This window comes from Anas platyrhynchos, chromosome 27, assembly GCF_047663525.1.
Source record: "Anas platyrhynchos isolate ZD024472 breed Pekin duck chromosome 27, IASCAAS_PekinDuck_T2T, whole genome shotgun sequence".
Taxonomy (NCBI): Eukaryota; Metazoa; Chordata; class Aves; order Anseriformes; family Anatidae; genus Anas; species Anas platyrhynchos.
In genome coordinates this window covers 4,049,313-4,075,514 of record NC_092613.1, presented here as the reverse complement: position 1 = coordinate 4,075,514, position 26,202 = coordinate 4,049,313, and the positions used below count along the sequence as shown (strand labels likewise).

General features: G+C 56.8%; 3 protein-coding genes across 13 annotated transcripts in view; 2 read left to right on the top strand and 1 right to left on the bottom strand.

The window, feature by feature from the left end:
- Nucleotides 1-12,466, top strand: part of NUDT3 (nudix hydrolase 3) — a 29,947-nt gene extending 17,481 nt beyond the window's left edge. For both annotated transcript variants that reach the window (XM_038168200.2, XM_027444698.3), the window contains exons 3-5: nt 3,026-3,070; nt 3,847-3,931; nt 4,834-12,466. In XM_038168200.2, the coding sequence (XP_038024128.1) occupies nt 3,026-3,070; nt 3,847-3,931; nt 4,834-5,003 (300 nt within the window). In that variant the 3' untranslated portion in view covers nt 5,004-12,466. The remainder of the gene's footprint in view (nt 1-3,025; nt 3,071-3,846; nt 3,932-4,833) is intronic.
- A 2,709-nt stretch (nt 12,467-15,175) lies between these two features.
- On the top strand, nt 15,176-17,461 carry SMIM29 (small integral membrane protein 29). 3 transcript variants are annotated; one of them, XM_027444856.3, is made up of 5 exons: nt 15,176-15,244; nt 16,016-16,154; nt 16,233-16,258; nt 16,385-16,490; nt 16,691-17,461. In XM_027444856.3, the coding sequence occupies exons 2-5, from the start codon at nt 16,044-16,046 to the stop codon at nt 16,730-16,732; spliced, it is 285 nt and encodes a 94-aa protein (XP_027300657.2). In that variant the 5' UTR covers nt 15,176-15,244; nt 16,016-16,043; the 3' UTR covers nt 16,733-17,461. The 3 variants fall into 3 exon arrangements, with proteins under 3 accessions (XP_027300657.2, XP_027300659.2, XP_038024315.1); XM_027444858.3 differs by having other exon boundaries at nt 15,185-15,225; XM_038168387.2 differs by having other exon boundaries at nt 15,185-15,244; nt 16,019-16,154.
- Nucleotides 17,096-26,124, bottom strand: HMGA1 (high mobility group AT-hook 1). 8 transcript variants are annotated; one of them, XM_072028352.1, is made up of 6 exons: nt 25,947-26,124; nt 25,459-25,635; nt 21,220-21,333; nt 20,193-20,303; nt 19,709-19,759; nt 17,096-18,316 (listed from the first exon to the last, which is right to left on the bottom strand). In XM_072028352.1, exons 3-6 carry the CDS (start codon nt 21,319-21,321, stop codon nt 18,263-18,265), a joined length of 318 nt encoding a protein of 105 aa, XP_071884453.1. In that variant the 5' UTR covers nt 21,322-21,333; nt 25,459-25,635; nt 25,947-26,124; the 3' UTR covers nt 17,096-18,262. The 8 variants fall into 8 exon arrangements, with proteins under 8 accessions (XP_071884453.1, XP_027300654.1, XP_071884456.1 ...); XM_027444853.3 differs by having other exon boundaries at nt 17,096-18,319; nt 25,947-26,101; XM_072028355.1 differs by having other exon boundaries at nt 20,193-20,273; nt 25,947-26,101.
- Between the last annotated feature and the right edge of the window lie 78 nt (nt 26,125-26,202).

Below are 26,202 nucleotides of genomic sequence, written 5' to 3'. Positions count from 1 at the left end.
CACTGTATTCTCACACCTCCAGGTGGAACAGCTGCTGCTGCTTTCCTGCCCCTCTGAGGACGCGTGTGGATCCTGAGGATGGCAGCACAGGCTCCATGTGCGCTACTTCCAGTGCTTGGTGGGGGAACCAGAGCCCAAATAAATTGTGCTGCTTCTGCCAGGCCTGTCAGGGCAGAGGATTCCCGATGCGTTTACTACCGAGGAGAAATTCCAGAGTCATCTGGTGCAAATTAAGACTTAGATCCAGTTCCAGTCCTGGATGAGCCTGTGACTGCACATCCAACTTTCCAAGAAAATGCTCCTTGTCCTGCAGCCAGGGAAGGTGCTGAGGGGTGGCCCCTAGAGAAGTGACAAGGCAGCATGCTCCAAGAGCAGTTGTGCTGGTCGTTATCTGGCTTGCTTTGGTGATAACAGCCACAGATATTTAACTCTGGTATCTTAGGCAACTTTGTTAGAAACTAGTGGGAGACCGAGTTCTGCTTCGTGTTCCCTTGTGCCCTTAAACAAAGCCATGACTGTAGGGATTTGGGCTTGTGGTGTGCGGGTTAAGTGCTGTGTCAGGGACTGGCGTAACTCAGCCCGGGTTGGATGTGTCCTCTAAGTTTTGAAAACTCATGGTACCAGTAAATTTGGGTTCTAGAGCCACTGGACTGGAGGATTTCATGGTTGATGTGCTTTCCAGCCCTAAAGGCTTTGGTGTTTCTCACTTCTGTCATGGCCAAACTGAAGTTCGTTGGAATCGATCCATTTACGTTGCCGCCTGCTACTGCGTGTGGTAAATTCATATCTGAAGGAAACTCGGGCACTTCTTTGAGTCGTAATAATAATTCGGTGTGATTTTTCCTTCAGCACATTTGTCTTGGAATCGCTGTTCCTGCTTTTTTGGGTGAATACAGCTGGGCAGAATGGAGAAGGAGGATCTTGGTTTGCAGGCAGCATTATTTTGCTCACCTCTTGGCTTAACCAGAACACCAGGCAGGGCTCCTCCTGCCTGTATTCGTTCAAGCATGCTTTTAGAGCTGGGAATAAGCTGCTTGGGATGCTGGTCGTGCAGTATTCCTGCTTCGTTTCCAGGCTGGGTAGTTGCCCGGAGATAAATTTGTCTCTAGTCAGGTAGGAGAGTTTGCTAAACAATCCCAAAATCGCTGGCTTTTGGTTCAGTGCCTCTGCAGGTGAGGAACGAGAGCGGAAATTCATTAATATGAATCAGTGTTAATCAATAACCTTCAGGAACAAGTAGAGAAAACTGGCTTAAGATCGTTATTTACCTAAAATAGCTGATTACACTTCACTTTTTAATATATTGATGTATGCATGTTGAGAAGGTGGAAGCCTTGCGTTCCTCTTTGTTATTGCTAGCTAACTGATAGGACTGCTTATCTTTTTTTTAAAAAAAAAAAAACAGCATTTGAGATTGCTTAAGGAGTTGTGTTCTTTGAATGAAATTCTTTTGCAGCATTTGCTGTCCAGTTCACTCCTGCGAGAGATCAGTCCAGGTTAGCAGCGGCAGCTCTGCAGATGAGGTAAAATCGCTCGCCTGCAAAGGTCAGAACCAGTTATCTGCCCCTGGTGCGCGCACACGCGTGCGGTGACCTTCACGGAATTGCTCTTTGACTCCAGAAATAGCCCGGTGGTTAATAGGCAGTGGCCCACCTATGGGCTGAGCAGGACGTAAGAACTACCAGCGAGATGACGCATTTTGCATCCAAAAACAACAGAAAAGGTTCGGCTGAGAAGCTGCTTCCTAGAAGCAGAGGTCAGGCAGCGCCTTGCAGGGTGGAGTTGGGTTCTGTGGGTGCTGGTAGCAGTGGGAGCCCCAAAGCCCTTTCCTCTCTCGGGGTGGCCCTGCCACCAGCTATTGTTAGAAGCAAGAGCGATGTGCACTCTGGCAGTGTGGTTCTGCTAGCCGTGCTCATTTAACAGGAGCTTACGTAGCCTTTAATTAATGAAAGGTCTCCCTTCCTGAAAGCATGTGACTGTACAGCAGCTGCTTAGTAGCTGAACAAGCAGAACGCAGTATCTTGGCCGCTTAGGACAGAGAATTTGTATCAAGTATATAGCTCTCCTCACTCAAATAACTTTTTTTTTAAAGAAAATAAAAAGTCTGACATGCTCAGGTCTGGATACCCAGGCTGCAGGAACACTGTTTTCCTGAGCTGCTCAGGATGTGTTCCAGCTGCCGAAGATGGCAGTGAATTTACCTTCCAGACGTGGCTGGGTTGTGTGCCAGGTTGTGTGCATTGCTTCAGACCAAGTAAGTCATGGAGCAAAGTGTCATCTTCTCTGGAGCACTCGAGCTCCGACCATTTACAGCTGCACAAAGGAGGGAATGTAAATTATTGGAAAAAAAGGAGGGGTCTAGGGGCAGGAGAGTGGGCTGGCATTTTGCATTCGTGCCTGCTGCTTAGATCTCTTCTTGATTTGTCTCTGCATTGATTCAGAAGCCTTCCTTCAATGGGTAACTGAGTTTTGTGGTGTATCAAAACGCGTCATGTTGCTGTGAGGGAGCTCACCTTACCGCTTTGCAAGTGTTTTATGTTTGCTTCTGTTTGCTCATGCGGATGGAGGATGCCCCGAAAATCCTCGAAGCTGTCATGTTGCTTTGGTAGTGTAGGGGAATGTCTTATATGTGCTTTAAAGGCATTTTCTTAAGCTGCAATTTTGCATAGGTAGAACTGCTAAACACCAGAGCAAATTTTATCCACGTTTAGGCTAACCTTAGAGATGGTGGTGGTCGTTCAGGTTATGTTAGTAACTTGTAAGAAGAAAAAAACCACACTTTTTTTTTCCTCCAGACCGAATCCAAAATGGTTCGAATACAAAAAAAGAGAAGAAGTGCTGTGAATGCCTGCGTGGTTAGAGCTCACGATACATTTGTCGTTTCTCCTGTGACCATGTTGTTCTCAGACTAACTGAATTACAGTGTTTGCTTCCTGTCCTGAAGGAACTGCTCCTGCACAACAAATGAGGAAATCTGTCCTGAGCTGTCGCTAAAGCCTTTCTTTTCTCTTTGAACTCTCCATAGGCTGGAGTGAAAGGGACGTTAGGAAGATTAGTGGGAATTTTTGAGGTAAGTTTGAGACGTGGTTGGGGTTGTAAAGTTTTAATGTATAAAATCCTTTTGGAGGAAAAGGCACTGCCCAGCTCGTTGTGAAGGAAGCCAGATAACTGGTTTGGAGAAAAAATTCAAACTCCTTGCTTAAATAAAAACTGAGCTTTTCAGTGGCATTGATCATCTGCAGTTTCATTTGGAGTTACTAATAGTAATCCAGTGCACCAGCGAATATTTCAGTGCCTTCATACCTTCCTTGCTGCCAAAAAAAAGCCACCTATCACGGGGGGATCAGTGGCCCTCAGTCTTTCAGCACCTGCAGTAGGCAGCTACCAAACTGGCCTCTGCAATTTGGAGAGGGGTGTGCGCTGCTGTTAGGAGCGCAGTGAGTGCTGGTCAGGTGCATCCTCAAGGGGCACCAGGCACCTTGAGCACTCTTCACAGCGGTTATCTCACTATTTCAGTTGTGTAAAACAGATGAAAATATTCCCTGTGCTTTTTTTTTTTTTCCAGCTGAGGAACTGAGCTGTAACCATTCCCATCCACCAAATACTGTCTTGCAGATTAGGAGCTAGACTTTCTGGCTGCAACCCTATTAATATTTTCAGACCAGTCCTTTAAAATGCACCATTTTTAGTAGCTAAGAACTAATTACACTGTGAGAGAAACCTCTCTTCAGGCGTGGCAGCATCAGAGCTGCTGTAGGCAGCACAACCTGTAGTCGCTGTGCCCATGTGCCATCACCTTTTCTCTTTCGGTAGCCTTGTCGTTATCCTGTCCACTTTGCCTTCCAGAATCGGGACAGGAAACACAGGACATATGTTTACGTACTTATTGTCACAGAAGTATTGGAAGACTGGGAGGACTCTGTCAATATTGGTAAGTCCCTCATGCTTGCTGGCATCAACGGGTTCGATGCAGACGAAACGCCAGCGCGGCGTCCCCCTGGGAGCTGCAGTCCTTGGGAGAGCGGTCGAGAAAAGCTGCAGTATCATGTCCTCTGGTTGCTTGGGGAAAAAGTTGGGGTCAAATTGCTGCCTTCAGTCTGTGGCCCAGGAGAAGTCATTGCAGCTGTACGGCTGCCTCTACAGCAGCTTTGGGTTTAATTCTTGCACTGTACAATCCTAGGCAAAGAGCATGAAGAGCATCCTTTCTAAAGCCAGAAGAAAATGCATGTGGGCAGTGTGGATCAATCATTCCCAGTTCTCTTTTAGAAATCTTTGCATTTAAATCAGATTCCTAAATGAAAACGAACCTGTTGTTCCACGCAGGGTTTGCCAATAGCACTGCAGCACCTGTAGCTTCACTTTCCTTGGGCTGAGTTCAGAAATGGTTTTACCAACAGAGTAAGAAATGAGCGCTGCCCACTGAGAGTGAAGCCACGTGGAAAGTGTTGGAAATTGGGTGGTAGTTGGTGCGTGTTGTCACGGGTTGTTCTGAAACGAGTATCTGGCTTGAACAGGAATGGCAGAAGTGGGGTAAAAAAAAAAAAGTTTTTTTGTAAATTAGGAAATGCAATACCAGTGTGATGGGGCAGGGGATGTACTGCTCCAAACAGATACCTGTCACGGGGATAAAGGAGCCTTTGATGCGGTGTTTGGAGTGGGCGGCCCTCGAGATCACAGAACACAGAGAATTTCCCGGTGCCTTTGGAACTGCTGCTTTGTTACGGGCTGAAACGATTCTTGCAGCACTAGCGCGTGTGACGATGATCGAAAGCTGATCAGTGTAGAGGAGATAACAGTTTTGTTGCATCTACTGATTTTTCTTTCTACCCGCAGGAAGGAAAAGGGAATGGTTTAAGATAGAAGATGCCATAAAAGTTCTGCAGTATCATAAACCGGTGCAGGCCTCGTATTTTGAAACCTTGAGGCAAGGTTGTTTGGCAAACAACGGCACTCCAGTCATGACCACGACGTACTCTGAGAGCTCTGTGTCTGACATCAGATGACTGAAGACGTCCCTAGGAGAGCAATTTTGAAAACCAGACTGAAACATGGATTTCCCTCCCCCCTCCCCTTTTTCACATGCCTCCTCTATCAAACAAGGCATGGGCAGCAGTCTGTGGCAGAGCAAGTGTTAAGAGTGCTGCAATTTAGTGCAAGGTGGGATTTTTTTTGTTGGCTTTTTTGCTTTTTGGATATGTATTTTGTAAAATACATTTTGTGCATGAAGTGCCCCTTTCCCGTTACACCGCTTCCATGGCCTGGTGAGCGAGGCTGCCAATTTTGCCTCTGCCTTGTGTTCTGAAGTGTCCCGTTCGTGTCATCCCAGCCATAGCCACTTTTTTTTTTAATTAAAAGACTTCAAATGTGAGATCAGCTCTTTAAGTCTTAGTCTGTACTGTAAGGTGCTGTTCAGACCTGTGTGGTGGTCACTTTCAGCGCATATGTATAAACTTTTTTTTAGGTGGAGAATCTAACGTTTTAATTTTGCGGGAATTTTTTTAATCCTGGTCTGCTTCTGAAAAGAAAGGTTCATAATTAATCTGTTTGCCTTTTGTTCTGTTTTTTTTTCTTTTTTTTTTTTAAATACACGTTCTGTGACAGTGCTATTGGCTGGGCCAGTTTACTCCTCATTCAGTATCCCCCGATTTAGTGCAGTGACACTTGAAGTTGAGGGCAGAGTTTTGATCACCTGCAGACATCCCTGCTGCTCAGTTGCTTCTCCTACAGCTTCCGCCAATGTTTCTGCTTTTTACATCAGAGTGAAACAAAAGGAGTTGGGCTTTTAACACTCGGCCAAAAATACATAGCCTCAGAAACGCTACGACAGAAAATGAATTTAATTGTCTGTGGTAGGAATCAGGGATTCGGAGCGGGCTCAAAGTCTGACAAACTGGAGCGTCGATCACCAATGCTGTTCTGCTGATCCTGCTGCGTTCTGCTGATGTCTCTTCTTGTCCACATGCCTTATACCGTGCTGAACTGGATATTGTAACTTGTGCTAAAGCATCGGATTGTACTCACTGAGTGTTACTGCACGAACCCTTGGCTGGATAACCATGTGTATTCCTGAAAAAGGAGTCCTGGGGGGAAAAATTCAGGTGTTCGGTCTCTCGTCCTGTGGTTCTGCAGCACTTGCAGTTGCACCGTGGAGCGTGCTCAGAATGTTTAAACTCTCCCTCCGTGAAAGGTACAGCTGACTCCCGAGCAGAAGTGCTAGCTGGAGAAGTACACCGTTCAATAGGATAGTTCCCCTGATGCATTGGCACACTTCACTTTTGTTTTGTTCTGTTTTTATTGATGTAAGTTTCATGCTGTCTTGATTTGCCAACAGTGTTGTCTAGTTGAGAAATAAAATGGGAAGGGTTGGGGCTGGGGGGTGGGTTGGGACAGGTACAAGTTTTGGGAGGGGCATTAATTAATCCCTGGCTTGGGACAAGAAGTAGTTGCTGGATTCAGTAACTTCTCCTTTGTCAGAGCATAGCCAAGATGTGAAATTAAATCTGCAGTACTCTTTTTTTTTTTTTTCCTTCTTTATTTAACAAAAAAATATTCTAATAAATACTCACTGTTCCAGAGTTTTTCTCTCTTCCCAAGAAGTGCTTAACATATGAAAATCTGATAGAAATATCCATGGAGCCTGGGACGAGGGGGAATGGTATCCTTGCTGGTTTGGCAAGAAGCTGTTCATTTTAAGATCCTATTCTGTTCCTGTTCTTGTTCTCCCTGCTTTCATCGGTGTGGAGTAGCCAGGCCAAAAGCAGTGCCAGTGATTGCTAACATGAAAAACCATGCATAAGAAAAAGCTGAGAGGCATTATTCAAGAAGTAGCTTGAAATGGAGCGTCTGGAATCGAGCCTAAATTACACCAGTTCAGTTCACTTCAACTTAGAGACGAATGTACAATACTTCCTTGCTCTGTGCTGATCGGTCTGAACCAAACTTTCAAAAGGGCTTGAATATATCGTATCTGGAAGTGTACAAGAAATCCAAACAGTCCGCTGTCACCGAGCCGCGAGTGGTACCTAACACAGCCATCTACTGCCTTCGATTGAGTTTTTGTCTTTTCTGTACAGGTTAGGATGTTGGAAATGCTTTGCAACAAAACAGCTGGTACTCCGGAAAGAGTAACTGCAGTTTTAATATCAATAGCATGCACACTTTTTTGTTTTTAAACTAAAAAAAAAAATGTTTTTACAGGGCTGTTAAACTGACAATTTAGGGTAGAATATTGTTAATGACTTGCTAATGGCTTATTTGTTTGGGTCGGAAAAATAAATTGTGCCAAGAAAGTGTTCCAATGTGGCATGAATTGATGCTGTTACCACAGTACCATCGAGTGACTGAGGTTATGCCTTCCTAACTGGAAATAGCTTCTGGGGTAGGAATAGTTTTTATTCAATAGATGTGGAGTTCAGAACGGGCCTTAGTCCTGTTCCACCTAAATCTGCCTGCAGCACCCCAACTCCTGTCTTCCTCAGCATCTGAGGTTCTTCCGTAGCAACCGACAGCGCTGCACGCTAGGGTGATTTTACCCAAATTGTGCTAATTTTGGTTTGGGACCGACAAACAAACCTACCTTCATTAGTGACAGGAGGGCTCTGCAGTAGCGACTGGTGCTGCTTGCTGAAACCCCACAGAGTTCGTGGGCAGCTGCTAAAAAGCCAGCGGTGTGCAAGCTGTAGGGTCGGGCTCGGGCTTCTGGGTGCGTTAGGGGAGCTCTTCCCTTGAGGCGTGCAGTGGCTGCACTCACCCTTTGAGCCATGTTACGGTGTCTCAGCTCCTGTTCATGAATAATATTCTTGTGCTTTCAGCATAGCATCGATCCTGCTTGGTCCTGGCGTGTTCCTGGGTGTTTGAGCAGAGCAGAGGGGCGCTGATGCTTCCATTCAATGTCCTGCGAGTTCACAGCCAGCTCAGCAGGGCTCCCTGCCGCTGCAGGTTGTGCGTTCTCATCTTAGTTTTCTGAGCTCAGTTCTGAGGTAAATGCCAGCCCTCCTCGTGCTGCACAGGCTGAAGCTCGGAGTGGCTTCTGTTAATTATCTCTTGGCACACCGGGGGACTGATGGAAACGAAGCTTCCAGTGTCCTCTGCAGCTGCTTAGGGGTAAAGTCATGAAGAAGTTTCCTTTTTCCCTCGCTGCTCCTTGTGCTGTGCATGTATCCACGCACATGTGAGGACACTGCCTTTGGCACGTGGAGAAGGTTGTTGGCTCCTGAAACGCTCGATCCTGGATTTCTCTGTGCACTGAAGTGTAACCTCAGGTTGCCAGATCGGTGAGAAAGCAGGGGGCAGAGGGAGGCGTGCTGCTTGCTGCAGAGAAGCTCTCGGGGCCGTTCCCACCCTTCAGCAGTGATTCGTTTCCTCTCGTATTGTGGAGATTAAATCCTAGTCCAGGGGACTTGCATCCTGCCATCTGGATTTTGAAACCTATTTGAGACCTTAATGGAGAAGGGAAGTGCGTTTGGCACTCAGACACCACTGCTTAGCGTGATTATCTTTTAAACCTCAAAATACAAACAGAAACCTGGATCTCCGTCCTTGGAAGCGTTTGACAGGCGAGCTTGGATTCCTGCTGCAGCAGTAAAACATTAGCTGGTGGCTGAAACTGATGCTGGAGAGCTGCTCTGCTGGCGTTTGTTCTCCTCGGTTGACTCCAGCACAGGAGCAGGAGAAAAAGGACAACACCTCGGGGCAAATAATGCCTGCAGTGAGCGCTGCTTGATTTTTTCCAGCAGCTCTTGGCCAGCTCCCCACCTCCTCGCTGATTTTAACTGAGGCTTAAAGCTCGAGAAGCAGGTGGACGTCCCTCTGAGGAAGTACCAAGTGTAATTAAACAGAGTGGAGCTGAAATCGTTTGTGTCCAGCTCTAGGAAATCTCCCGAATATGTTTTTGGTGTGGCGGAACAGGGATTTCTGCAAGCTGGTTAACATCAGATTGGGAATTGTGTGGCAGCAAACAGACAGTGCTGCTCGGGTCGTTACTTTAAGCTGGGTTTTGGGTTTCAAATTGGACTTGCCTTTGGAAAGCCCCGGCAGGAGGTACCTTTGAAAAGGAAAAAGCTTTGTTTTCAGTTAAAAGGAACACTTTTTTCTCTTTGGTGATGGTTTTCCATGGTATTCAGTAGGTGTGCCACGCGGCTGCACGTGCTGACTGCTCAACTGGCTGCAAGAGGCTCGAGGCAATGATGACAAAACCAGGGAGCGAGGTGACAAAACCAGGGAGCGAGGTGACAAAACCAGGGAGCCACCGGGCTCAGAAGTAGCAGATCCTCGGAGATGCCTCGAGAACAGTTAGAGGAGGGTGTCCCTCCATTGTTCCTGAAACTGGCACTCAGTGCTGTTAAAGGACTGGTCGCTTCACAAAGATGTCCTTTGGCTTCTTCACAAAGCCGGATTGTTTGACTGCAGACAATAGTTTGCTGGAGATAGAGCAGCTGGGTGCTGTGACACCCCGGGGAGGCTCGCACCTCCTCTAGCCCTGCAGTGTTTCTGCTTCCCACCAGCACTGCCCCAGGCTCTTACGTTAGCCAGAGCTTGCGTAGAAAGCCCAGGCTGCTTTCCTCTAAAAAAAAAATATGGTAATTTTCCCAATTCCCAATGCTTTGAATTTTAGGTGCTCCTTAGGACTGGCCTGGTGACGACTAACGCAGGACGTGGCAGCAGACTTTCTCTGCCATGAGCATCAGGTAGGGCCAGTACTGCTTGCTCGTGATTTCAGTCTCAGGACAAGACGTTTAACCTCTGGGCGGTTTTACAGCTGAAATGTCTTGAGATGAATCCATCGAAGGCAGGGTGTCAGGAGTAGGTTGCTTGGTGAGTGTGAGGCAGCTGGAAGAAGAGAAATCAGAAGCTGTGATGATGAACGGCTCTTTAAGCACACCCTTTGGGGTCTGTCTCCTTCCACTCAGGGGGCCACGGTTCCTTCCTAAAGGATTTGATCCCAGCTCAGCAGCACGGGCTGTGTTGGTGTGCTGTAGGGGAAGGTAAGAGCTCTGCCTTGGGGGCTGGAGAGGAGCTGCTTTCGGAGCACTACCAGCAGCTTCACGCTGGACGTTGTGCTGCACAGCCTGGGTTGTGTCGACCGCAGTTCAGTTCAGTCTGGTCTTGAATGTGCCTTAAAGCAAGCTCTGTAAAGGGAAGAATTACAAGGGATCGGAATCTGCTGGAGTCTTGCTTTTTCCCTGGTGCAGACACAAAGTATTCCGTGGCTGAAAATGTGGGCAGGGAATGTCAGGAATCCTCCGTTTCCTCCCCAGTTCTAGCAGGCGCTCCGGGCCCCTGCCTCGAGTTTTCCCTGCAGAAAATCGGTTCCCTGTTTTGCAACACGCTGGTTGCTTCAGAAGAGCAAAACCATTTGATGCTGCACTGATTGTTTCCCTCCCCGTTATAACAGCTTGAACTGATCACTTTCAAAAACTGTTTTTCCTTACCCAGATGTGTTTTAGGGTTTCCAGCCGGTGCGGTGTTTGTACCTGCGCAGCGCATCCCCTGGCAGGAGGCGAGGGTGATCTGGGGGCTCGTGGAAGGTGGGTTTGGACACTGAACTGGTGCACAGGCTGCGGCTGGTGTGGATCCTCAGCAGAGGCGTGGATGACGAGCCCCTGGTGTCTTTTACCCAAATTTAAGCCACTGGGTGAGGTTGCTGCGGGTGCCTGGTCACTGTGGCCAGGCACGGCTCCGAACCCGGCTGCTGCGGGAGCTGCCAGGCACCGCGGGAGGCACAACTGCTTCCCCATCCCCACGCTGAGCTGACGGTCCTAAAAATAACTGGGCTGACAGAGCTGATCGGGTTGCTGGGGCTGGCAGGGCGCTTGCAGGCTGCTCTCCCTGCAGCAGGGACCCACGGGGTTCGCTCCCCACTTTTGGTGTGCCGGCTGACACCCCGCACCTTGCAGGGGAGGGAAATGTGCAGAAACGGGATCGGTGGGGGATTGAACGGTGTTGGTTTGGGATTTGGGGTGTTACTCTGTGGCTAGAACTGATTGTGGGTTTCCTGGCCGGATCCTTACAGCACAGCACATCTCGAGGTGTTCGCTGCGCCAGCACGGTCCTGGCGCTCAGGGTGCTCGCTGGTGTCTGACCTGGGTGGGCTCGGAAGGGAGAAGGTCTGAAGGACCCTTTCCTATTAATGGTACCTAAAAACTCTGCTCAGTCACCAGCTGCTGTGCTCCCACCGCTAAATGGCTTTCCTCTCCTGGCTCTGTCCTTGCTGCTCAATAGGATGGCATCATCTAGTGGTTACAGCAGGGCTTCGGGAGGCGGTGGCCTCGCTCCCGCTGTGCTGAGCCGGGCTCACACGGCAAGGTTTGGGGTGTGATCATACAGATCTGTGTCTGTGCATCCCTTTTCTCCGTGCTGAATGAATCTGAATGCATTTGGGGCTGCAGTGGGGGAAGGCGTGTGGCCACGCGGAGGGTTTTGTCGGTAATTGGCCACGAGGTCTGTACGTAATTAATGAGAGGTGTAGCTGGGTGGAAAGGAGCGCTTAACTGGACTGAGGATGTGTTTTAGGGGATTTGTACGATCTCTTTTTGGTGCTAGTTGCTAGGGCTTTTCTTCCTTTTCGTTTCGTTTTGCTTTGTTGTTGGGTAAGTGAGAATTTCCAGGTTACGCCTGAGAAATCAGCTCCGGAGTTGCCTCAGGAGTGAAGCTCGGGAGCTCCAAGCGTGCTCAATGAACTTCTCGTGTGCCCTGGTTTGTGGATTTTGGAGCCATCACCTCGCATTTCCCACTCAATCTTCTCACGAGCTCTGCACCACCACGTCCCGGCGGTACCTGGGGTGAGAGAGCCACATCCCCGACCTGCTGGGAGCCTGGGGACGGGACGGATAACGGGGACACATCGCTGTATGGACAGCACGGGGCGGGTGCCAGTGGGGCTGAGCATCACCCGTAGCCCTTTCACTCCTCACCTAACCGAGATCCCTCCCAGGTCGCTGCTGCGGGGCTTTGGCTGCCCATTGCTCTCCTGTGTCTCTTCGTGGGCTCACCGGCATGGCCGAGGGGAGGACTTGGTGAGCCCAGCCCAGGTCCCGACCTCCCCCCACGGCTGGTTTTAAGGTTTTAAATGTCGTGGCCACGTCTCCAGGTCCTTTGGGGACTGGGGTGGCCGCACAATTGTGGCAGCAGCACGCAGTCAGAAATGGTCTGGGTTTTCCCCTGATGGTCTTAGGATGCGTCCGTGCTGCTGTGTGGCTGTCACGTTCAGGTGGGGACGTCAAATGAGTTGGGAGGAGGAGAAGGTGATGATGTGGAGAGCAAAGTTACAAGAATTAGAGGGCTGAGGTGTGCAGTGAGTCCAAAGTTCAATACTCTGTTCTCCGGGAACTCTGGCTGGATTTCCACGTGTAATTCCCATCACCTGTTTTGTTTTTCTGCCCGCAGACTTTTTGTTCCTCCCATGCGTTGTGTTTCTGATCCAGTAAAGTTAATGTTTTTGCAAGTTAAAATGGTTTGCAAAAAACAACACTTTACAGCTGCAAGGGCACTTTGGAAACCCAGCACTTCAGCTGATGGTTTTTCTCTTTCTTACCAACTTGGCGTTGTTCTTACTTAGGACGCACTTATTCCGAGTGAAGCTCTTTAGCAGAAACCACGTTTGGTTCTCTCTGAGGGTCCCCTCTTGGTTTGAGCCCAGGAATAACGCAGTTTGGGCTCGGTCTTGGCTGCCGAGCTCAGCACAAACCCGCAGCATTTTGACCCGTGGTACCTCCAGAGCTTGCAGGGGGCTCTCTTTCCACTCCTCGTTCAGCCGTGGCATCGTTACAACCCCTGTCCCACTTCTGAGGTGAAGCTCGGTGCATTTTGAGCCTGATTGGAGCTGATGGGAGCCGCCGTGGTCCCCGTGCAGCTGTGCCGATGGTGCCCATCTCGGCCGGGCGCATCCAAGAGCTCGGCTCCGTCCCTCCTGCAGCCGCCGTCCTCTGAGCCGTGGCCGAGGGGAGCCCGGTGCTGTCCTGGGAAGAAAAAGGGAAAAAAAAAAAAAGTTTAAATGAACAAACGGAGGGAGTTTGAGCGCAGGCTGTAACCTGGTGCCACCAATAAACGCCGATATTTCGCACCGCTGCTGCCTGGTGTCTGCATCCCGGCGCCGTTAACCTCCCCGATAACGCAGTGGGTTTGGGGTTTAGGGTTTGAGGTGTCACCGGGAGGAAAAACCCTTCTTTGGGTGCCTTGGGATGCCCACAGGCTGCAGAAGGACGTTTTGGGGGCGCACCGCAGACGGGAGAGCCCCCCTCAAACTGGGGTGGGTACAGAGGGGATTGTGCTGGAGAAGCGGGGTGAAGGGTCGGGCTCGGCACGGCCCCGTTTGGGTGTTTCCAGCCCTGAACCGCAGCCCAACAATTCCCTGAGCTCCCAGAAGCTGCTTCCCCTGCTTCGTGCCCAGTCCTCGCCCTCCGCGCGGGAGCAGCCCCTTGCTTCGTGCTGGGGGGGGGCACAGGGAGCACCGGCAGCCCCCTGAGCCCACCCTCCTGCTGCGTGTTAATTAATTTCCAATTAAACCCAGCGGCTGTTGCAGCGCCCTGGGGGCTCCCCAACACCCCTGGGGCCAAGGACACCCAAAGCAAGGTGACCTGGACCCCTTCTCGCACCTACCCGGGGTGCCGGTGCCCTACACGTGTGCGCAGCCACCGCACCGCAGCGGGGTCCTCGGGCAGCGTTCCCCCATCCCGGGGGTCAGGTTTGGGGGATTTTTGGCTCCCAGGACAGGTCCTTTCACCCGGCCTGGATGGGGTTTGGTTCCTCTTGGGATGCGAAACCAAACCCCAAACCGGGGCTGGAACCCACCCAACGCCAGGACCCCCCCCCCGGGGCTGGTTTGGGAAGGGCGCACGGGGCTGGATGGGGCCAGGAGGGATTTGGGGCAGGGTGGGTGCATGGGGTGGGCTCCGCAGCGGGGTTTTGGGGTGGTGGTGACCCCAGTGCTCAGCTTCCCACCCCCAGCCCCTCCCTCCAGGGGCTTTGGGACCCCCTGGGGACACAGCAGGGCCACGGGGGATGCTGTGGACACCGGGATCGCCCCCACCGCTGGGCTCTGTAGGGCCAAGGGGACACGGGGATGACCCCCACGCCCCCTCCCCAGTGCAGCAAACCTCTCGGTGCCCCCACCCGCACCCAGCCCCGTGGGGGTGCCCCAGGGGAGGTGTCAGCACCCTGGGGGCTCCCCCTATCCCCCTGCCCCCCCCCCCGACCTATTTATGGGGCCATCTGCTCCCGGCACAAAGCGGATTTGGAGCCTGGTGGGATCAGGGCCTGGGGGCTGCGGGGGGCAACACCACAGCGGCGCGGGGTGTCCGGCTGTCCCTCTGTCCGTCCCTCTGTCTGTCCGGCCCCCGGCCCCCTGCAGCCCCTGCCCCCCCCCAGCCCGTGTCCGTCCTCCCCCCGCAGCCCTTCCCCTTTCGCCCCTTTCCCCACATTTCCATTTTTTTCCTTTTAAGATTTTCCGCCTCCTTTCATTTCCTTTTTATTCCCTTTTCAATTCACTTTCCTTTTTATTTCCCCCCTTTTTTTATTTTTTCTTTCCCTTTTGCCCTTTTTTATTCCTTTCCCTTTTTTCCTTTCCCTTATTGCCTTTTTATTTCCCGTTTCCTTATTTTTTCCTTTTTTAGTTCCTTTCCCTTATTCCCTCTTTAGCCCCTTTTTTTCCCCTTTTTTCCCTTTTTTCCCTTTTTCCCCTTTTCCCCTTTTTTTCCTTTTTACCCTTTTTTTTCCCTTTTTTCCCCTTTTCCCTTTTTTTCCCTTTTTCCCTTTTTCCCTTTTTTCCCTTTTTTCCCTTTTCCCCTTTTCCCCCTTTTTTCCTTTTCCCCCTTTTTTCCTTTTTACCCTTTTTTACCCTTTTTTTCCCTTTTTTCCCCTTTTCCCCTTTTCCCCTTTTCCCTTTTTTCCATTTTTTCCCTATTTCCCTTTATTTTCCTTTTTTCCATTTTCTTTCAAATTTTTCCATTTTCTTCCCCCCCTTTCTTGCTTTTTCCCCCTTTTCTCCCCTTTTTTCCTTTTTCTCCCCTTTTTTACCCCCCCTCTCCCCCCTCTCCCCCCCAATTCCCTTTCATTTCCCCTTTTTCCCCCTCCCCCCGCCCCCCCCGTGCCCGGTCTCTGCCGCCCCCTACCGGCCCCAAGCCCCCAGCCCCCCCCAAAACCCCTCCCCCAAGCCCCGCCCCCACCCCCAGACCCCGCCCCCCCCAAATCAGGCCCCGCCCCCTCCGTCACGCGCCGCGCGGGTTCCGGGTGCGGGCGGCGCGCGCAGGTGGGGGGAGGGCGGGGCCGGGCCGCGGGGGGGCGCGGGGGGGGGCGATGGGGGGGGGGTCTGGGCACGGGGGGGGGCGATGAATGGGGAGGGGGCACGGGGGGTGTAAGGGGGGGGGCAGTGCACGGGGGGGGCACAGGGGGGTGCTGAGCACGGGGGGGGCAATGCACGAGGGGGGTGCACGGGGGGGCCCTGTGCAATGCCCCGGGGGGGTGCAGTGCACGGGGGGGGGTTGCAATGATTTGGGGGGGGGTGCGGAGCATTGAGGGGGGGCGGTTCCGGGGGGGGGGGGGGAGCAGTGCTTTGGGGGGGTGCAATGTGCATGGGGTGCAATGCACGGGGGGGTGCAGCGAGCCGGGGGGGCTGCAATGCATGGGGGGGGGGTGCAGTGCTCGGGGGGGGGGGGTGCAATGCCCCGGGGGGGGGGGGTAATGAACGGGGGGGTCACAGTGCTCGGGGGGGGGGTCACAAAGCACACAGGGGCAGTGCTGGGGGCACGTTGCACGGTGTGGGGGGGGCTCTATAATGCACTCCCCACTTTGGGGGGGGGGATTTGGGGTGGTGCCGGGGGGGGGGTGCACACCCCTGGGTGCTGCGGGCCCCCCCCCCCACTGCTCACCCCCCCCCCCCAAAAATTCCTCCCGCAGGGCCCCACCTGGGGTGCTCCCCCCCCACCCCCCCCCAGACCCAGGCAGGCAGCTGGGTGCTGGCACCCTTGGGTGCCCCTGACCCCTTTAATCCCCCCCCCGTCCCCCCCCCCCATGCCGGCAGCAGCCCCCCCCGCGCCCCCAGCCTGGCCATGAGCAGCAACGCCACAGCTCCCAGTGCTCCCAGTACGGGGGACTCACTGGTGGGCTCCGTGCTGGGCCCCTTCGTCTTCCTCACCCTCCTGGGCGCCGTGGTGGCCGCGGTGAGTTTAGGGGGGGGGGGTCCGGGGGGGGTCCCATCCCCATGCACCCCCCTTTTACACCCCCGTCCCACCCCGCAGGTGATGTACGTGCAGAAGAAGCGGAGGTGAGCGCGGGCTTGGCCCCAAATTGGGGTTGTGGGGTTGGGAGGGGGGGGTTGGGGGGGGGGCACACCCTGACGCCCCCCCCCCCAGCACCCCTAAACCCCGCTCAGCCCCCGTCCCCCCCCCAGGTCGGAGCGGCTGCGGCACCGCCTGCTGCCCATGTACAGCTACGACCCCGCCGAGGAGCTTCATGAGGCTGAGCAGGAGCTGCTGGTGGAGGCTGACGACACCCGGGTGAGCATTTTGGGGCTAAAAACAGCCTTTTTGGGCAAAAAAGGCCTTTTTTGGGCCAAAAATGGCCTTTTTGGGGCAAAAAAGGCCTTTTTGGGGCCAAAAACGTCCTTTATGGGGCCACCATCCATTTCCTTCCCTCCAAGTCCACAGCCGGCGGCGCTCAATTTTTTTTATTTTGGGGGGGTCCCCGTCTGTTGCAGGTGGTGCCCGGCTGGGGGGGCCGCGGGCACTGGAAGGCCTGATGCTGCCACCTCCCCCCCCCACCCGGGGTCGGAGGCACCGGAGGACAGCAGCGGGGGCACAGCGGGGGCGATGCCACCGGGACGCCTCCCACCTTCACGCACCTTTTTTTTGGGATGGTTTTCGTTGAAAATGTGTCCCCCCCCCAAAAAAAAAGCCCCCTAAATGCACTGAGAATGGGATATGGGGGCACAGCCAGGGGGGCAGGACACCCCCAGGGGCAAATAAACGGGTTTCTTTGCAATAAACGTGCTGGTGCTGCTTTCCCGGGGCAAATCCCACTCATTTTTACCCCCCCCCCCAAAGATACCGACCCCATTGCAGCCCCCCCCGCCCCCCCAGGGGCTGACCCGGAGCACCGAACGTCCATAAAATGTTTTTATTCAAGTAACTGCAAATAGGAACCCAAAAGGTCGTCAACGGCGGACCGAAAAATAAAAATTAAAAATAATAACACCCCCCCCACCACCAGTTCTCTCCCTGCCGGGAGCGCCCCAAAACCCACCACCGACCCCAATCCCGCTGTGGGGTCACGGCAGGGGGGAGGGGACCCCAAATCCCTGCCCCGGCACCCTGCGGGCTCTGTCCCTGGGAGCAGCAGAGCGACCTGAACCTCAACATGAACAGTAGAAAAACTAAAAAAAAAATTAAAACAACAAAAAAAAAAGAGACTAAACTGGGGAGAACCCCCTCCTCCAGCGACACCCCAAAAAAAAAAAAAAAAGGAAAAACCCCAAAAACCAAGCGGGGGAGGCCCCGGCAGCCCCGAATGCGGCGCAGCAGCAGCAGCACGTCTGTGAGCCGAGAGTGGAACTTAAATATCCAGAGGTAGTTGTGAACGAGAGGAGAACCGCAAAAAAAAACAAAAAAAAAACACCAAAAAAGGACAAAAAAAAAATTAAAAAATTAAAAACTCAACCAGAACCTATCAGGAAAAGGCCACCCGGGGCCGGGGAGAGGGGGCAATAGGGGCAGACCCCCCCCACCCCCCCCGGCATCGCTGCGGAGCCGCTCTCCCGCGTACAGTGCAATCGCCCAGGGGGGGGAATTTGGGGTGGGGGGGCACAGCCCGGGCCAGATCTGGGGGTGTTTTGGGGTTTTTTGTATTTTTTTTTTTTTTTTTTTGCCTTTGCTGCCCCCCCCCCGCCCCATCCCTGCAGAGGACCCGGGGCAAAGCCGGTGCTGGGGGACGGCCGGCACCTGCTTTGGGGGGGTGAAATCGCTAAATTTGGGAGGGGGGGGGGACAGCAAAGGCTGCGGGTTTCCAGCCCCATTGGCACCCCAGTTAGTGGGGCCACCCCGAAACGTGGCGCCGGGGGGAGGGCTGAGCCCCCCAACCCCTTTTTCCCAGGCTGCGGGGCTGAGCCCCCCCCGGCCAGCGCTGCCGGTGGCTGGGGGGGGGAGCGGGGAGGAGGAAGAAGCCGGGGGGGCGCCTTTTGGGGTTTTTCCCCCCCGTCCCTCTCCCTCGGGTCCTGGGCCGGCAATGGGGGGGTCCCGCGGGGCGATGAGGTAGCGCCGGTTCGGGGGGGGGGTCACTGCTCCTCCTCGGACGACTCCTGGGAAATGTTCACCTCCTCCTCGTCCTGCTGCTGCAAGGCAAAGGGGGGGCGGTCGGCACCGTGGGGGGGGGGGGGAACGGGTGGGGGTCCCTTTACAGGTGGGGAAACCGAGGCAGCGGCGCTCCCCTGCGTTTGGGGCCAGCCCTCGCTCCCCATATACACGAGGAGGAAACCAGGAGGAAACCCCGAGTAGGTTTGCACCAGGAGCAGCAGCGTGTTGCACGCCCCCTGCAGCGCTGGGGGGTGCCCCGTGGCCAGCAGTGGGATCGGGATGGGATGGGATGGGATGGAATGGGATGGGATGATGGGATGAGATAAAATTGGGCAGGACGGGATGGGATGGGACAGGATGGGATGGGATGGGTTGGAATGAGACAGGGTGGGATGGGAGAGGATGGACTGGGATGGGATGGGATGGAAAGGGAAAGGATGGGATGGAATGGGATGGGAGAGGACAGACGGAATGGGATGGGATGAAATGGGACGGGATGGAATGGGATGGGACGGGATGATGGGATGAGATAAAATGGGACAGGATGGGATGGGGCGGGATGGGATGGAAAGGATGGGAGAGGACAGACTGGAACGGGATGGGATGGAATAGGACAGGCTGGACTGGAATGGGATGGGATGGGAGGGGACGGGGGGGGCCGTGCAGCGCGGCCCCGCACGCGGCGGTGACTCAGGGCTGAGCGTGAGCGTGACTCAGCGCCGGCCCCCGCTTCCTCCGGCTTCATTCATAAAATCGCAGCCGGCGGCTGCCGGGGCTGGACGCGGCGTCCCCGGGATGGGGTCACTCCAACCCTGTCCCGTCCCCCCCCCCACTAAAATCCCGGTGCTGCGATGCCAGGGGATGCAGGACAGGCGGGGATGTGGCCAGGTTTTGCAAGCAATGCCCCCCCCCCCAGCCCTAATTTCCCCCCCCCCCCCCCCCCCGGTTTGGGTTTTTGCAGCCCCTCGCGCTCCGCCCCTCGCCCTCAGCACCTCCCCCAGGAGAAATGAAAAGAGGGAAAAGGGGCAAAACCCCACAGCTCGTGGGGAGGGCTGCGTCCCGGGGTGGGGACGGGCAGGGAAATCGCTCCCAGCTCCCGGGGCGATGAGCGTGGGTGGCAGCGGGGTGGGGAAAAGGGGAAAAAAAGGAGGAAAAAAACAAAATAGGAACGTGCCGGGCGCTCACGCTGCAGGAATGCCACACACGGGTCTGGGGTCTGTCCCGTGCCAACCCCGTCCCCTTTTTCCCCTTTTTGCTCACCACTCGGCGCCCCTCCAGCCCCACAGCTCCGTGTTTAAGGGGTGCTGGGGGTCCTGCGCCGGGAGCGGGGTGGTTGTAGTGTGCCCCCCCCCCCCGCTCCCCGGTGCCCAGCATCCTGCCAGGATCGGGTCTGTGAGGAAGAGGAGGAAGGGAAAAGCCCAACTCACCGATTTTTTGGGTCGGCCTCGAGGTTTTCTCCCTGGTGTGACTGCAGCTTTCTGAGCACACAGAGTTGGGAGGGGGGGGGGAAGGGAAAAAAAAAAAAACAAAAAAAAACAGAAATTTGGGTCAGGCTGGGGCCGGGACGGTGCCACCCCCACTGCTGGGGCTTCCTCCCATCCTTCCTCCCTCGGCTGCCAAATTCATCACCCTGGTGGCATCCCCCGGGGCCGGCCCCAGGTACTGTGGGGGCTGCAGCCGAGCCCCCCCCCCCCCGGCCCTGGTCCCAGCCCCGTGACTCACGGCGCGGTGCAGGAAATGAGTCGAGTTTTCAGAACAGGTTGGTGGCAGCGCGCACGCCCCCGGCTCTTCCTCCCCTCCCTCCCCTGGTGCCAGCGCCGGCAGCCGCCCCCTCCCCAGGGATGCGAGATCTGCCCCAAATTGTCATTGATTGAACCCAAAACGGTGCCGTGGGCGCTCCCGGCTACCTACCCTGCCTTTTGGGGTGGCCTTGTTTTTACTGCCCTTCGGCCGGCCGCGGGGTCTCTTGGGGGTCGGGGCTTCGCTGGGTTCCTGCTGGATGGAGAGCAGAGGGGGGGGACGCTGCGGAGGGGGGGTCCCCAGAGCAATTCCCCACGCTGCCGGGGTCCTGCTGGGCACAGCGGGGTGCTGCCAAACCCCCCCGGGGTGCTCCCGGCTCCAGCATCCCCTCCCTGCTCTGGGGCACGGCCGCATCCTGCGGGGTGCTGGGAGCACTGGGAGCACTGGGAGCACCAGTTCAGGCTCCGGTTGGGGTCCTTCAGGTCCTGCTGGTGCCCTTCAGCCACCCGTGGTGGCCGTGACCCATCCAGCCCCAGTGTTAATCCCCCGGCTTAGCGGGACGCTCCCCGCCAGCTCGCAATCCGGCTGCTCTGCAGCCTCGCTCCTCCTCATCCTCACCCCCCCCCCCCAGTTTTCTCCCCATTTCCCCGCTGGCCGTGCGTGGTTTAACCCCTATAATCCCACCGGCGGGGGGGAGGGGACCCCAAAAATCAGCTCGGCAGCTGGGTGGGGAATCATCAGATTTTGGTTTGGGGGGGGGGGGGGCGATGCACAAAGCCCACGAACCCCAGGGAGCTGCGTGGGGGGGGGGGCTCTGGCACCACAAAGGCCCCGGCAGCATCTTATCCCTCTGAGCAGCTTGTGCTAATAGGGCTTTAATTAGCCCGGCTGTAAAGGCAGGTTTGTTCGGTGGCAGCCTGGGGAGGAGCAACGGGAGGCCCCGGAGCCTTCCCCCTGCGCCTGCGGGGGTTTTAGGGGGGGGGGGGGGGGTGGCACAGAGGGGGCTTGGCTGGGGCCCTCCCCGGGATTTGGGGTACCCAAGCACCCACCCGGTGCAGGGGGCGTTACCGGGGTTGAGCATCCCCACCCCGCAGGTGCCTGCGCCCCCCCTCCCATCCCCACAGCCACCCCATCCTCCCTCCCTGGGGACCCCCCCCCGAGCCCCCGCTGCCACCTCCCGGGGACGTCCCCTGCGTACCTGCGGCTTCTTCCTGGGCCGCCCCCGGCCCCTCTTTTCCGAGGCGTCCTTCTCCCCCTTGGAGGCCAGGGCCTGGCTGGACTTGGCGCCGGCTTCGCTCATCGTCCTTGGCGGCTGCGGCGGCGAGGAAGAGGAGGAGGAGGAGGAGGAAGAGCAGAAGGGAGGAAGGCCGGTCAGCGCTCACCCGCGCCGCGACCCGACGCCGCTCCCCGGCGGGAGGCGGGCGGGGGGGGGGGCCGCGGAAGTGACTCACGGGGCTGCGAGGGACGAGCGGAGCCCACGGAGCCTCCCCGGGGGTCACAGCCCCGCAGCTGCCCGCAGGGGGGCTCGGGGTGGGCAGGGGGCTCGCCCCCCACCGTGGGGTTGGGGTGGCCGGTGGGGGTAAAGGATGGGGTGCCCCCGGTTTGGAGCTGCTGGAAGCCCCCCCAGGAGTTAAATATCAGCCCAAATGTGCAGCTCTGACCTGTCCTGCACGGAGAGGGGTCCGGCCGGCACCGGGGGGGCTGCAGGGGTTCGGCAGGGTGAGGGGGGGGGGGGGGGAGCAGGAGCATCACCAGGGGCTGTGCAGGGAGGAGACCCCCGCCTCTAAAAGAGTCCCCCCCCACTAGTCGGTAACTCAAAATTTTGAGCTCCAAATTTCAGCCGCACCGTGGCACCCGCCCTGTGCCAAACCATCCCCCCTGGCACCCATGGGTGCCTGACACCCACAGACCCCCGGCACCCACAGACCCCCGGCACCCACATGGGCACTGGGGGGGGCTGCAGGAGCCCCTCGCCACGCCATGCACTGATGCAGGGGGTGAAGCCTCCGGGTGCTCCCCGCTCTCCCACCCCCAGGGCCCCCCTTTGGGTGCTTCTCCGGGAGCCCGTGGGTGCCCAGCCCCTCCCTGGGGACCCCTCCCAGAGCACCCCCGCTCCCTGCCCATCCCCGGGGCTGGCTTTGAGGCGCAGCCCCCAAATCCTGGCGGGGTGCAGCCTCGCTCCCTTCCCTTCCCATGCCAGGAGCAATGGGATCGGGGCTGCGGGGCAGGGGCCCAGCCTCACCCCGCGGCACAGAAACCCCGCTGAGTTAGCCAGGTGCCCCCACCGCCCCGGGAGGTTTTTGGGGAGCGGCGGCTCTGCCAGCCCTTCCCACGGGGCCCGACCCACGGAGCAATTCCCCCCCCAGCTCCCCTTCTGCCAAGAGGAGGAGAGCGGCTCCAGATTTAATCGGGAGCCCTTGAAATCCCAGACACGCTGCCGGCACTGGCAAGTTGGGACAGGACGAGGGGTGGTGGCACGGCCCCGGGGGCCCGCAGGGATCCCCGGGGGGGTCTGGGGGTGCCGGGGGAGCTGGGCTGGGTCTCGCTCACCCCCAGCATTTGGGGCACGCCGGGAAGGGCCCTGCCAAGCTCTCACATCCCTGCGGCTCCCACCTGGGCACCGCTGCGCCCAGAATGGGGGCTGCACCCTGCTCCGGCCACCCTGGCTGGATTTAGGGACACCGAGGGACACCAGGCTGTCCCCTCCCCGTGTGCGTGTCCCGGAGGGCTGTGTGGCTTTCCTGCCTGACGGGGAAAATCCCGTGGAGGAGCGGGCTCCATCTTCCCCTCTCCACCCTGGTGCTTCCCGGGGGCGTAGGGAAAACCTGCTGGGCCGGAGCTGTGGGGCCGCCGCGCTCCACACCCTGCTCCCAGCCCAGGACGGGCTCGGGGCCGGGATCAGCTGGGTGCAGAGCAGGGACCCTGGCAGGAACGGGGCCGATCCCATCCCCTTGGGGTCCGATCTGCGTCCCCAAAGGGCTGCGGACCCCAGGAGGCTTTTCCTGGTGGGTTTCGGGCAGCCAGAGGCGCCGGCCCTATAACGAGGCTTTAACCACCCCCAGCCTTTAGCAGCTGCTTCCAGTTTGGGTAAACTTCAGCCAGGGGGCACGGCGCTGCTGCCCCCCCGCTGCTGGGGCTGCGGGAGGGACCCACGGGGGGACCCCGATCCCCATGGGGACCCCGACCCCACAGCAGTGTCTGGAGCCCCCACCACGCCGAGACCTTCCAGGCCCCTCTGAAAGTGACTCACGAGTGCAAAGCAACAACAAAAACCACCCGCAGATTATTTTTTTTAGGGGGGGGGAGACAGAAACCATGCGTGCTGTCATGTAAACACCCCAAAATAATTACTCACAGCATCCCTGAGCCCTTCAAGGAGCACTTAAAAAAATATATATATATAAATAAGGTTTAGGGAAGGAAATACTGGTGGGCTGAGCAGGGGCTGAGAAGTATTTACCCTTTTTTTCTTTTTTTCCCCCTCTTTTTAGTCGATCTTTGGCAGAGGGAACGCAGCCCCCCGGCCGTGCCGTACCCTCTCCTGGGGGTCCCTCAGCTGCCCTGCTCGGGGGTCCTGGCCCCATCGGGCAACCCCTGGTGGCCACGGTGCTGTGTGAGCGATGCGGGTGGGATATGGGGCTGCCCTTGGTGCCACCCCATGTCCCCGTCCCCATCGCTGCCGTCCCCGTCCCCACCTCGGAGCTCGGCCCCGCGCCTCGGAGCGGGATTGGGATCGGAGGCAGCAGCTGGGTTGCCATGGAGGGAAGGAAGCAGCTGAGGGAGAGAGGGAAAAAAAAAAAAAAAAAAAAAAAACACAAAAAAAAAACCCTTTTCCCCTTTTCATGGCGGGGGGAACCACGAGCAGGGGGCTGCCGGGCTCCTGTGGGCTGGTGGGGTGAAATCCCAGCGGAGGGCACTCCTTAGGGTCAGAGGGTGCTGGGGGGGGGAAACCCCTTCCTCGGCCGTCCCCGTGGGTCGGGAGCCGCCGTGGGGGGTGCTGCTGGCAGCCACCTCTTGCACAAGCCACGCTCGGCTTGCAAAAGCCACAACCTGCCCCCCCCGTGCAAACAGCCCCATAAATCCCCCGCGCCCGCCACCCACTCCCAGATTAAACAACCCAACCCGAAAACGGGGGGGGGAAAGAACTGAGGTGGTGGCGGTGGTGCCTCAGATCTGCCCCCTTCCCCCCAAAAAATCTCCTCACACCCAGGAAACCCAGCCCGGGGCTGGGGGGGGCACAAGTTGGGGAGCCTCGGGGATGGGGGCTTAGGGCCGAGGTTGGGGGTGGGGGGGGCTCTGCTTTGAAGCCCCCCCCCCTCCCCTTCCCCTTCCCCTTCCCCTTCCCCTTGCTATTAAGGGCAGACCACCCCCCTTCCTTCCTGGGCATGCATAATAAAAGGAAGTGATAAAAGAAAGGAAGGAGGGAGGTGGGGGAGAAAGAAAAGAGGCAGGAAGGGCAACAGCGCAGCTTTGTGAAGCCCCCCCCCCACCCCCCCCTCCCGCGGGCTGCAATAAAACCCCGGGCACAGCAGCGCCATTTCGGGCCCCCCCCTGCAGGCATGGGCTGGGGGGGTGCTTTTAGGGGCAGGGGGAGATTTTAGGAGTAGGGGGTGGTTTTAGGGGTTTTGGGGGGGGGTTGAGCCCCCTCACTGCAACTTTACAGCGACCTGCCCGAGTGTGTGCCCCCCCCCTTGTCCCCCCCCAACGGGGCCTTGCCCGGCCCCAGGCACCTTGCGGCGACCCCACAAAATTTGCAGCGCCCCCCCCCGCCCCCCAGCCATCCGCGCCCACCCCACACCATCGGCCGGGGCTCCACGTGCTCGGCGCCCACCCCCCAAAATTCGCAGCCCCCCCCCCCCCCACCCCCCACGTGCTTTGCACCGACCCCACGTGCTTCGCGGCGACCCCAGGCGGTTTGCCCCGACCCCACACAACCCGCCGGGACCCCCCCCTAATTTGCACCGACCCCCCCTTAATTTGCACCGACCCCCCCCTAATTTGCACCGAGCCCCCCCCAATTTGCACCGAGCCCCCGCCCCACGCGCGCTGCAGGCCCCACGCACTTTGCAAGGTCCCGGCCCCACGCACCTTGCACCGACCCCAAAACCACACGGAGGGGACCCGGGGGGGGGTCCCAGCCCCACCGAACCGACCCGAGGCTGCAGCCGGAGCCCCCCCCCAGGGCGTTGGGGGCCGCTGGAGCCCCCAAACCCCATAAATCGGAGGAAAAGTCCCCGCAGCCCGGCCCCCCCCAGCTCATCCCGGCCCCGCCAGGTGCATCGCCCAATTAATCCCAGTAATTAATAACAAACCAAAGGGGCACCCGCGAGCCCTTGCAAACACGGAGCGAACCTCGGGCCCCCCCAGCACCCCCTTGAACCCCCCAAACCCCCCCCCCCCCCCGGAGCAGAAAGGAAAGAGGAAGGCCGGCACTCACAGTCAGCTTGGTCTCGGAGCTGGGTGCTTGGGGATTATTATTATTATTTTTTTTTTTTGGTGGCTTTTTTTTTTTTTTTCCTTTTAATTCTTTTTTTTTTCCTCCCTCTCCCGGCGTGGCTGTGTTGTGAGCGAGCGAAACCCCCCCTCCTGGCTGCTGCTGCTCGCAAATGCGGATCTGAAAGGAGAAGGCAAAGAGAGAGAGAGAGAGAGGAGAGAGAGGCTGCGACTCGCACACGCATCCACAGCACGGCCAGGCCCCCCCCCCCCAACCCCCCTTATTTATATAAATAATAATAATAAAATTAAAAAAAAAAAAAAAAAAAGCGCTCCGGGAGGAAGGAAGCCGGGTCCAAATCATTTCACGGGGAGCCAGGGGGAGGAAAAAAAAAAAAAATAGGGAAAGGGGGGGGGGGGAAAGAGGGGAAAAAAAATAAATAATAATATTAATGATAATAATAATAAAAAGGAGCGAACTCCGAGCCTTACTGGAGGGGATCCAGGTGCTAAAAATAGCAAAATCACCCTGGAAATTAAATAAGGGCAGCCGGGCAGAGGGGAGCTCCCAGCCCTTGCGGAGCGCCGGGAGGAGGAGCCGCCTGCATCACGGCCGGGGGGGGCGGGCGGCGGCGGGGCCGGGGCCGATGGGGCCGTTCAAAGGGCTGCGGTGGGGCCGAGCCCCCCCCCCAGGTCCTGCTGACCCCCCCCCCAGGGCCGTGCTGACCCCCCCCCGGGCGGTGGTGGC